The sequence below is a fragment of the Embiotoca jacksoni genome, unplaced genomic scaffold (genome assembly GCF_022577435.1).
Source record: "Embiotoca jacksoni isolate LCO1_2020_lvr unplaced genomic scaffold, fEmbJac1.0.p SCAF_23, whole genome shotgun sequence".
Taxonomy (NCBI): Eukaryota; Metazoa; Chordata; class Actinopteri; family Embiotocidae; genus Embiotoca; species Embiotoca jacksoni.
Genome location: NW_027185374.1, coordinates 212,464 through 222,620, shown reverse-complemented (window position 1 = coordinate 222,620; position 10,157 = coordinate 212,464). Strand labels below are relative to the sequence as shown.

The 10,157-nt window shown below is 40.9% G+C and overlaps 1 protein-coding gene across 1 annotated transcript; it reads right to left on the bottom strand.

Annotated features, from left to right (window-relative positions):
• Positions 1-6,733: 6,733 nt before the first annotated feature.
• Positions 6,734-10,157, bottom strand: LOC138203333 (voltage-gated potassium channel regulatory subunit KCNF1-like). Its single transcript, XM_069158092.1, has one exon. The coding sequence runs from the start codon at positions 9,906-9,908 to the stop codon at positions 8,412-8,414; it is 1,497 nt and encodes a 498-aa protein (XP_069014193.1). The 5' UTR covers positions 9,909-10,157; the 3' UTR covers positions 6,734-8,411.

Sequence of the window (10,157 nt, the reverse complement as noted above, 5' to 3'; positions counted from 1 at the left end):
GTTTTACTCTATTTCTTCACGAGTCTGCATGGGAAGAAGCCAAAGGCTGTATATTACAATAATACAAAGCTGTCACACTTCGGCTCATGGAAAATACATGTTGAGTTGCTTTGTGACAGAGATAAATCTCTCACCCCATGGGAGGTATGTCTTATAATACCATCTCTAAATATTGTTTTTATGACCTGCCACCTTAAATTAGTTGTTATCATTGTAGTGATCCAGCACAGGACAAGGATGTTCCACTCAATAAAGCCTAATTGTGTCTGGATGAGATAATCAGCAGGGGCAAGTGCATCAGTGTGCAGGTCAGATATCTCACTACATCTTTGGTCTCTCAAGGCCAATTTCCTTAATTAGATGTTCATACATTTATTAGCAGAAGTGACACAGGGCCACTGCAACATGGCTGATTCATCGAAATGTTCCCCTTGTAAGCCACATTTAAAGTGGGGAACGCCTGGCAAGGGCATGAACGAAGTGGTTGAGACCAAAGAAAGAACAACTTGTGGCAGACAGAGAGCAGACCCAGTTGTAGCTCTTTATAATGCGGATGTGGTACACAGGAGAGCCGATACTTTTCTTTTATGTGTTGCTGTTTAAACTTTCTAATTAAATTCATTAAAATCTCCTCCGGAGGATGGATTGATTTTGAAATAAACTGAGGCGGCTTTAACAAGCTTTGGCTTTGAAAAAGTTATTTGAAGCCGTCTGTGGACACAGCTTCCAAAGTTCCATCCGCTTTTCTGTGTTTGGCCGAAATGTGAAGGCTGTTATTTCACATGAGGCCTGATCAAAGCAGTCGGCACAACAGCAATGTTTAAAGCGGTAACACAAAAAAATAGTGCACTGCTGCAACACGACAATTCAAACAACACAATACAATACATAACAAGTGTGTAACATGAATACATACAACGACATCTTGACTTTTAATTTACATATTTATATTTGTCGAATGTTTGTTCACTCAAAGCTGCAGGAGTATGCAGAGTCCAACAGTGGAATGTAAAGTAGGGATTACACATCATTTTCCCGCCCTTACTGAGGTTGGCTTTAACAAAGCCTTCACGAGCTGCATTTGTATGTTTTCTTAATAATGTTTTGAATTTCACTTTCAAAGGAATACCTCCACTGTTGGCTGAGAGTTCAAATAAAAATAGAAAACATGGGAGGTCTTTAAAAGTTCAGCGAGTAAGATTTAGGGGATCTATTGACAGAAATGGAATATAAAAAACACTTTTATCTTTTCATTACTGTATAAGTACCTGCAACCAAAAGTCGCTGTGTTTTCTTTGACCTTAGAATGACCTCTTCATATCTGCATAGGGAGCTGGTCCTCCTCCACAGAGCGTGTTGCACCGCCACGTTTCTACTGGCCCAGAATAGACTGAGTGCGAGAAATAGACAAACATCAACGGAGACGGGTAACGTGACGTTCTTATAAAGAGGCTGGAGGGGTAGCAGAAGGTGACCGCCATGCAGGAGGCCAGGATGTGAGTCCGGAGTAGACACTATAGATGTGTGTTTGTTGTGTTTCTGTTTTGTGTATTTGTTTTTTCCCTGAGCCTAACCATCAGTTTAGTGTAACATAAAGGGTGGAACCAGGTAGCCTATCTCTAAGTTACCTTCAAGAGCAGCAGATTTGTTTTTTAATTGACTGTTTGTAAAATTGTGACTTCATTATTCAATGCCTCTGGCCGTACTTATATACAATCCTGGCCGGTCTGGGAAAACCTAAACCACACTTTTTCTTAAAAGTTTACAACCAACTTTGAACTTTTCCACTTGCTGATGGACTGTAGCTTTCAACTTGATTTCATTTGGTAAACTATAAGCTACGGTCTCATTTAGCAGTCTTCTCTTTGAAGGAGCTGCTCTTTGAGTTAAATATTGATGAGGCAGCCAGATTCCTGCTAAAAAACCCAAAACCATGCACTTTTCTCCCCCTTTAAAATATTGTTGGTTTTTTTTGTGAATCAAAGTAAATTTAATCTGATCATTTTGACTGATCAACAGAAAATGTGTAGGGAACATATTTTTACTAAATTATTTGAATTGAATACAATATAAAATACAATATTCTTTCCATAACTATTCACCCTTTTAATATGAACGACTGGTTAATGGACGACATAGAAAGCCCTCATCTGACATTAAAACAGTGTCGGGGGGAGGTCGTTTCTGATGCTATCAGACCATCCAACATGCAGTTCAGACAGACCATAAATCCCACTTATGTCGTCACTGCAGCAAAAAAAAAAGGCTTTACATATAATTAGTTGAAGTGAGATCCATTGTGAGTTGCTAAAACGTTTCAGTGAGTAGTATAAATACACGTATCATATATTATGGCAAAACTTTCATCCTAAGTACCATTCACTTTCACTTCGGCATTAAATTGTTTACCTCAGTGTCAAATAAAAGCCACATTTAATTTCCTGTAATTACAGTGTTGTCACACTACAACAGGAGAGTTCCAATAAGGGTGAATACTATATCAACTTTAATGTAGATTAAACTAATTTCCGAAGTGCTATAATTAACAGAAGAGAACTGATCTCTACAAGCAATGAGCTTCAGTATTTATACACTTTTGAATTGTTTGCTGTATTGAGGCAGACTGCGCAGGCTAATCATAACTATGCTTCCATCTCAGGCTTCCAAAACCAATAATTTGAGAAGCTATGATATTTCTAATGAGCTCACATAAACATTTTATCGCTCCCCTTGGTTTAACATATACGCTACTGTAAATCTAATCAGACAGGTATTTTCCAGAAGATCTGATGTCACTCGCCTGAGACTACACTTGTTCGTGGCAGCAGAGGGCTGGTCGAGGGTAAGTATGTCATTAAACGTGCTCAGTAAGAACCACCATAAACGCCCTCAGTGAGGAAAGGCCACATCACTTCTTTGAGACTCAGCATTACACTGTGATGGCCCAGAATCATCTTTCTCTTTCTTTTTTTTTTTTACATAAAAAGTACTTTCTTTAAATTCTTTTCAGGTGAATGGTTTTGTGGAAACCATTAGATTAACAGGTTTATTATGTGCATCGAAGCCATATTTTTGGAACATCTATCAGTTTAATTTTCCTTTCAGAAGTCTCTGAACATATATCTGTTTTTTCATTATAAGAAAAAATTAAAAGGCAGTCAACTGCAACTGTAATCCATGAGGGTAGTCAGTGCGTATTTCTGTTGAATGATGCTGTTTCCATGCCTTGGTATTTGTTGTCTCATAACTATTACTCAGTATTCTCCTGCAGGTGTCTGCAATCAGAATCTCACTGTTTGCAAACCCTCATTCAACTCACTGCAGGCGTAAAAGCTTTGCATCAGACTGCTTCTCTATTAGTCCCTAAGATGAAAAAGAAACTCACTGGTGAGAGCTACTCCACAGGCAAACAATTTTTCTCATATTACATTTGCACTCATGTTTTTCATTTCATTTGTATTAGTCCAGGGTAATATATCAGCAACCTGCATCAGGTTTCATTTTCACTGGTCAGTGTTTCATTTGCAGAAGCACAACAGTATTGATTTCATTGTTTAACACATCACATTGACATCTTGAAAGGTTTCGGCATCGTCAGCTGCAAAACCATTTAGGAATGCATCTGACACGATGCACTGACCACGTAAGTTATTTGATTATCTAAATGAAAGTGTATTATGTTCTGCACATTCCATAGATTTTTGATCTGCCTTCTTGTAAAGAAGTGCAGATGTTAAGCAGCAGACGATTCTGTAAGATAAAAGTGGAAGAAGTGATATGGGGGGGTGGGGGGCATTTTTGCTGACTATATTCGGCGGGTTCAAAGCATCATCCAATTCTGCTATTTATTATAAAGTCATATTTAATCTATGTAATTATTGTCATGCAGTTTCATGTCGCTCTCCGCCTGAATCAAAGTGCTCCAAGGTGCACCTACGCAGCGGTTTAAACGTCGCTGCTGAAAAAAAAGAAAGAAAAGAAACTCATTCAGCACACAATATCGCTTCTGGAACATGTTTTTCCTCTTCTTGCGAATCTGACATCAGGGAGATTACCTTTTCCCTCTCTGAACTGAAAATATCTCTCAAACAGAGATAGCGCTCAGAGGGGTGGGCTGTTAAGCCATAGCATTATGCACGCACATTCTTATTCAAATGAATGTGTTTGACCATTTTCTGCAGGATATGAATCCATTAAAATATCCCATTTGAACCGTTTCAGGACAGACATCTGCTTTCAGTATGGTCTTCAGAGTAATATTGCATCTATGATGTGCTTGGATGGCTGTGGTTTATTCAGTTTTTCTTTCTTCGCTTTTCTTTTCTCTTATTTATGTTTTGTTTTTAGGTTTTAGTCTTTCTACTATATCTGATGTCAGTCGACAACTTTGATTCTTAGTAATACCAAAGAAAATCTATTACACTAATATTTTAAAACAAAATTGAAGCACTTGCAATTGGGACATAAATATGGAACATAATTAGCCTTAATTTGTCTTCAACTTTCATTTGTCGGTACCTGTATACAGAATACCCGATAGGGATTTCCCTATTTTTAGACGAGGAACGTGTAGACGATCCCCGTTTTAAAGGTCGAGGCAGAGGGGGAAATAGAAGGGGGAACCGTCTGTAATGCTGTCATCGAAATGGTTGGGTGTAACTCGATACCAACATGCCAGTACCTCACCGGTTGACAATCAGAGCTGGGAGTCAGATGGATGGGACACGTGAGTTTTAGGAATCACTCTGATTACCTAAAACACATGCAAACTATACTGGTGACTTTTGTCTCTCCAAGTTTATCTGCAATGAAATTGCCGGTAAATTTGATTGTGGAGCAGCTGAGAGGTCACGTTGAATATCATACTGAGTTTATTTACAGCATCCTACAAGCATGATACATGATTTAATACTATATTTAATTCAATATTGAAGTGGAAACACAGCAGCATCATACTGAAACAAACCGGACTGAACTGTTGATTTTTACTCTCCAGCTTCTATGCATGTTGGTGTATATAACTAAAATTGTTTAAAGAGGAAGTGCCCAATCTGAAGAACTTTTCTTCTGCACTGTATGCGATCCTTTAAGCAGTTTTGAGTGTTAAGGAAAATCTATACCAACATTCATCTTGCTTCCCCTCCATATCTCACAGAAGTGGTTAAATAATAAATCAAAAATACTCTCTCAGTTAGAGTAGCAACAAACATGAGCTAGCTGGATGATACTTGGCACTACGTTGGTTTTGGGATAATGAGCACAATTCTGTGTAAATGCTAATCTTAAACAGCCATCGAACGCAACACGTGGGTGTAGAAATTGGTGATTAGCCAGAAAATTCACAGCAGGTCACTGCAGAGTATCACACAGGACCGTGGGGACATGGGTGAAGGAGAGCGCATATATCTGACGGCAATTATTTGTGTGCACTTGAGTGTAGGCGGTGGGGAGGAGGGATGATGTTTGTATAGGCCGGTGTATGTGTGTGCCTGTAAATCTAAATTAAACTTGAAGTTGCATGTGTATTTGCATGTGCATCTGCTGAAGGAACATTGTTCCGCTGCACAATGCACGCCTTTGACATTCCAGCTCCACCTGTCAGCGTGAACAATGGCCCTTCTCCGAGGCTTTGACATGTGTGAATCTGCTGCTGGCCAGCAGAGATAGCAGTCCTGCATAGGACATGTGTGGGTGGACAGCCTGCGGAGTCCTCCCTGACCTCCTTCATGATCTTTCTTTCAGACTGCAGAACTTCGACAGGGGCTCGGTGGAAAACATTGCTGAAGCGGTAGCTGCACTGAATGAGTGCCCCCTCGCTAATCAAACAAACTGACAACTCATACCAGGGATTGATGCAGACACCTTTTTAGTGAGGCAACAGCGAGATGCATCACCCTTCCACATTGCATCAAAGTGTGCCAGAGTTTAAATGTCATGTTTTTTAGCTTTACTTTTAACTTCCCAGTCAGCTCATTTTCATCAAACCAGAAAGAAAACAATGTGAAAATTGCATTCTTTTGTTAAGATTTAATTTATGTGTACTGCCACTGTAACCTTTACAGTTACTGAAAACGTATTTTTCTGAGTTTGTAGTGAAGGTGACTGTGAAGGTGATTTCGGCAACAACAGCATTGATTCCCAACCAGGGCTGCTTGCACCCCGGGGACACCAGTGCTGTGACTGAGGGGTACATGGGAGGACTGCAGTGGAACTCAAGTCATTCTAAGACTTAAAATTATTGATCCTAGACTTTTTTAAATATACATGTTAATAACATCTCAACACAATCGAAATTGAGAGTACAAGAAAGTCTCAAAAGTTTCTGAAAAAAAAATACGTTAAACGCTTGAAATTGTTTGCGAAAGGTATTATAACAATTTCTGCCATTTATTCCCCGTTACTTCTAAAAATTACTTTTGCTAACTATTCCAGCCATTTCTCCATTTTTGCATTAACAGTTGAAATTGTTAGTTAAGGAGTGGATAAATAGCTGTCAAAACTAAAATCAGATGGAATAATAGGATTAAAGTAAAAGATGCTTGATTGCACTATAAGAAGGCAAACTTGCCCAAACCAACCTAACCATTGACTGTTTAGTTGTGTGAAAAAATATTATAATAATATCAACTTCTCTGTAATTAATTATGCTTCATCAAACCAATTTTAAAATTGAACATTAAAAGGGACATTAAGGGAAGAAAATGTGAAAAGTTTTGAGACCACTGCTGTGCAGTTTTTGCTAAAGTGACAAAGAGGCTTTAATCACAAGGAAGGCTTTAGATAAAATCCAGAAATATAATCCACAGCTGAGCTGAAATTAAAGGGCAGATACCTCCACCCAACAGCCAAACCTTTTTCCACATCAGCACCGGCTCACAACCAGGCTACATGTTGCTATCAATGCCTTCCTAGTCTTCATCTATTCGAGTTTTGTGATGTGGAAATCATCACTCTCTGAGAACAAAGTGTGTATGCTCATTTCAAAAAGATTCAAAAATGACAGCTGGAGCAAAGGAGCCCAATCTTAACATGAATCAACCCACAGGCTTCCATGTGAAACCTCAGACCTGACATTTGAATTAAATATGTCATCTTAATTATAGCTCTCCTACTGTGCCAGCAAATGTGTATAGGACTGTTCTATGTGTGCGGAAACTTTCATGTCACTCAGACTAATGGTGTAGGAGTTGAATACTTTCAAGCTGTGAAAATTTAACCCTTAAATATAGCACCCATTAAGCCAATTTAGAGTTCATTTTTAAACATAGGGCGCAGTGACAAAATACATCACACTTTCAAGTTACATCAAAATAAGAGCAGTAAAGCATTAAGACATGCTGTTTTCCAGACAGACTGTTAACTTTTTTATTTACATTTTCTTTAGATCGCACCCACCTGTCAAAAGTGTAAATTTACTATGATGGTTGTTTTTGTTTAACCTCCTGCCTGTTGCTTCATCCCCCTTCATCCATTACTTGGTGGGCAAGCTCATTCCGCTGAACCTCTGGGGAGTGGTGACGGCTTCTATAAAATTCAAACCCATTACAGAAACATGACCTCCAGCCGAGCAAAGCTTCTCAGGTCCCGGAGTTAGCAATATGAGACTAAGAAGAAAAAAAATCAGGCCTTTGACACAGTCACTGCTTTTAGAAATCCTGCTCAGTAGAAGGCTTTTATATGGTTGATATATTACCTCACAATTATACAGTGTGGTTACAAAAGTTACACTGATGCCATATAAAGACCACAGGCAGAGATGGAAATGAACAGCTCTCATGATTAAGTTGCTTTTATATTCACTACCATACTTCTGGAGTACCTTGAAAGTGTCTGTGGCTGCAGCAAAATATAGTGACTTTACACTGAAATTTATGGCATTATAAGTCTGTATCAGTTTTGAATACCTTCAAGTTTTCCATCCATTTTGTTGTGTTGTCTGTACACCTTTCATTAATCTACAATTTGTCTTTTCTCCTGAAGACCCTGCCCATTTTCATTATTTAAAAAAACCCACAAAAAACAACAACCTTCATTGTGATATATGGTTCTGTACCAAGGAATAAGCTACAATGCGGTCTACAGTATAAGTGAGAGAACTGGGGATGAGGGCGTTATATAAGATGGGCTTCAGTCTACAGAGACTCACTGCGCCAAGGCACAGCTCATCAAGTCAACATTTCATACATATGTCCCTTTAATAGGCACGTTTCCTCAACTGCACAGAAGGTCTTTGGAGACTATTACTGCGGTCCAATTATTTCCACGAGGGTGTTTACAATATCAAATCATCGTCGTATCATTACCCCAGATTGTGCAGGTCAAGTTTGAATAATTCAAAAATGAATAATTAATGTCTGGTTGTTTCTATTTTTGCTGAGTTTTCTTTTAGGATGATGCAACGTCTTCCGTGTTCATGAGATAAAATATTCAGTGGCCTCTTCTGTACTTTCGAAGCTTGTGTCCACAGGGGTCTGGATACCTGCCCCTCCCCTGGGATCCTTCAGTAAAGGGATGTATGTATCGCTGTGACAGGAGCGCATGGCGTTGTCCCAGACCCCCGCGCCGCAAACATGTTTATGGGCGCCAGGTGCAGCCTTTAGCTCGCCATCGCCGGTGCGCAGTGCCATCAGTTCAATCTCATGCTTGGCCGCAGTCTCCAGCACCTGTTGCTTGTTGTAGAACATGACAAAATTGTTGATGATGGGATGTATAGGCAGGGCTATGGCGATGACCCCACACAGAAAGCTGATGGCCGCGTTACACCGACCTAAAGTGGTCTTGGGGTAGACGTCTCCATACCCCACAGTGGTCATGGTGATCACAGCCCACCAGAACGACTGTGGGATGCTTGTGAACAGTGTCTCTGGGTGGTTCTGCTCCATGGTGTAGCCCAGTGCAGAGAAAAGGAAAACTCCCACCCCCATATACATGAGGAGCAGCCCAAGCTCTTTGAAGCTGCTCTTCAGGGCAGATGTGAGGGTCTGGAGTCCAGAGGAATGGCGTGCCAGCTTGAAAATGCGCGCAATGCGCATTATGCGTAAAGCCTGCACCGCCTGCTGCACGTTAGCCAACTCCATTACCCCCGCGCCGAAAGAGATCAGAATAAGCACCACAAAGAAGGGCATGATCGCCATGAAGTCGATGATGTTCATGAAAGCCAGGACGAATTTGATTTTATTTGGGGAGGAGATCAGACGAAGGAGATATTCAATTGTGAACCAGCCGATGCACACCGTCTCGATGACCTCCAGAGTTGGGTGCTCAGTGAGGTGACCCTCCGAGTCTTCCACCTGCAGGTCAGGGATGGTCCCGACACACATCACCACGGAGGAGATGAGGATAAAGATGAAAGAAACTATAGCAATTATGTGCGCAGGCAGCGAGGAATCCGGCTTCTCCATCAACCTCCAGAGGCACATCTGGAAACGCTGCCAGCCTCCTGCCGACGGATCTCCTTCTCGGTCCACCAGAATAGTTTTCACTTTCTCGGCAATCTCTGCAAGTTCATCCTCCACCTCTCTCAGATTGCTTTTACAACATTCATCCAGAAAATCGGAGCCGATTTTCCAGAACTCCATCTCCTTCATGAAACAAATTGGACAGATGCCTCGTTTCATGTGTATCTCCCCATAAAAATACAACTCAATAATGCACTTAAATGCCTCTGGGTCTCTGTCAAAATAAAATTCTTCTATGTCGGGGTCGTAATCGTCACACAGTAAATATATTTCTTCAGGAGACTTAAGTGAACAGTCCACCAGTTCTGCCAGCCGAGTGTCCGGGTAGCGATTCAACACGTCCCCATGTAACACCTGTTTCACTCCGCCGATGTTCACAACAATCTCTGTCTCTTCACTTGCTTCAGAGCCGTTGCAGTCTGCATGCCGCGTCCTCTGGGTCCCCCACATTATGTTGACAAGTCCGCCACAAAACAGCCCAAATGATCGAGATTTCCACTCAACTGTTTACTGACAAAGTAAACGCAAGTCACCAGAGGCTCTGGCGCCGTGCGCAAAGCCTCCCAAGTCTTCTCAACTCTGCGCTTTATTGGAGATAATAAACAGCCTATGTTTGCTCAGAGGTGACTGCAGCTCGAAGTCTTCTCAGTGCCATGCAGCCGTGTTTGGCAGCGGACAGTGCGCCTGTGCGCTTCCAGA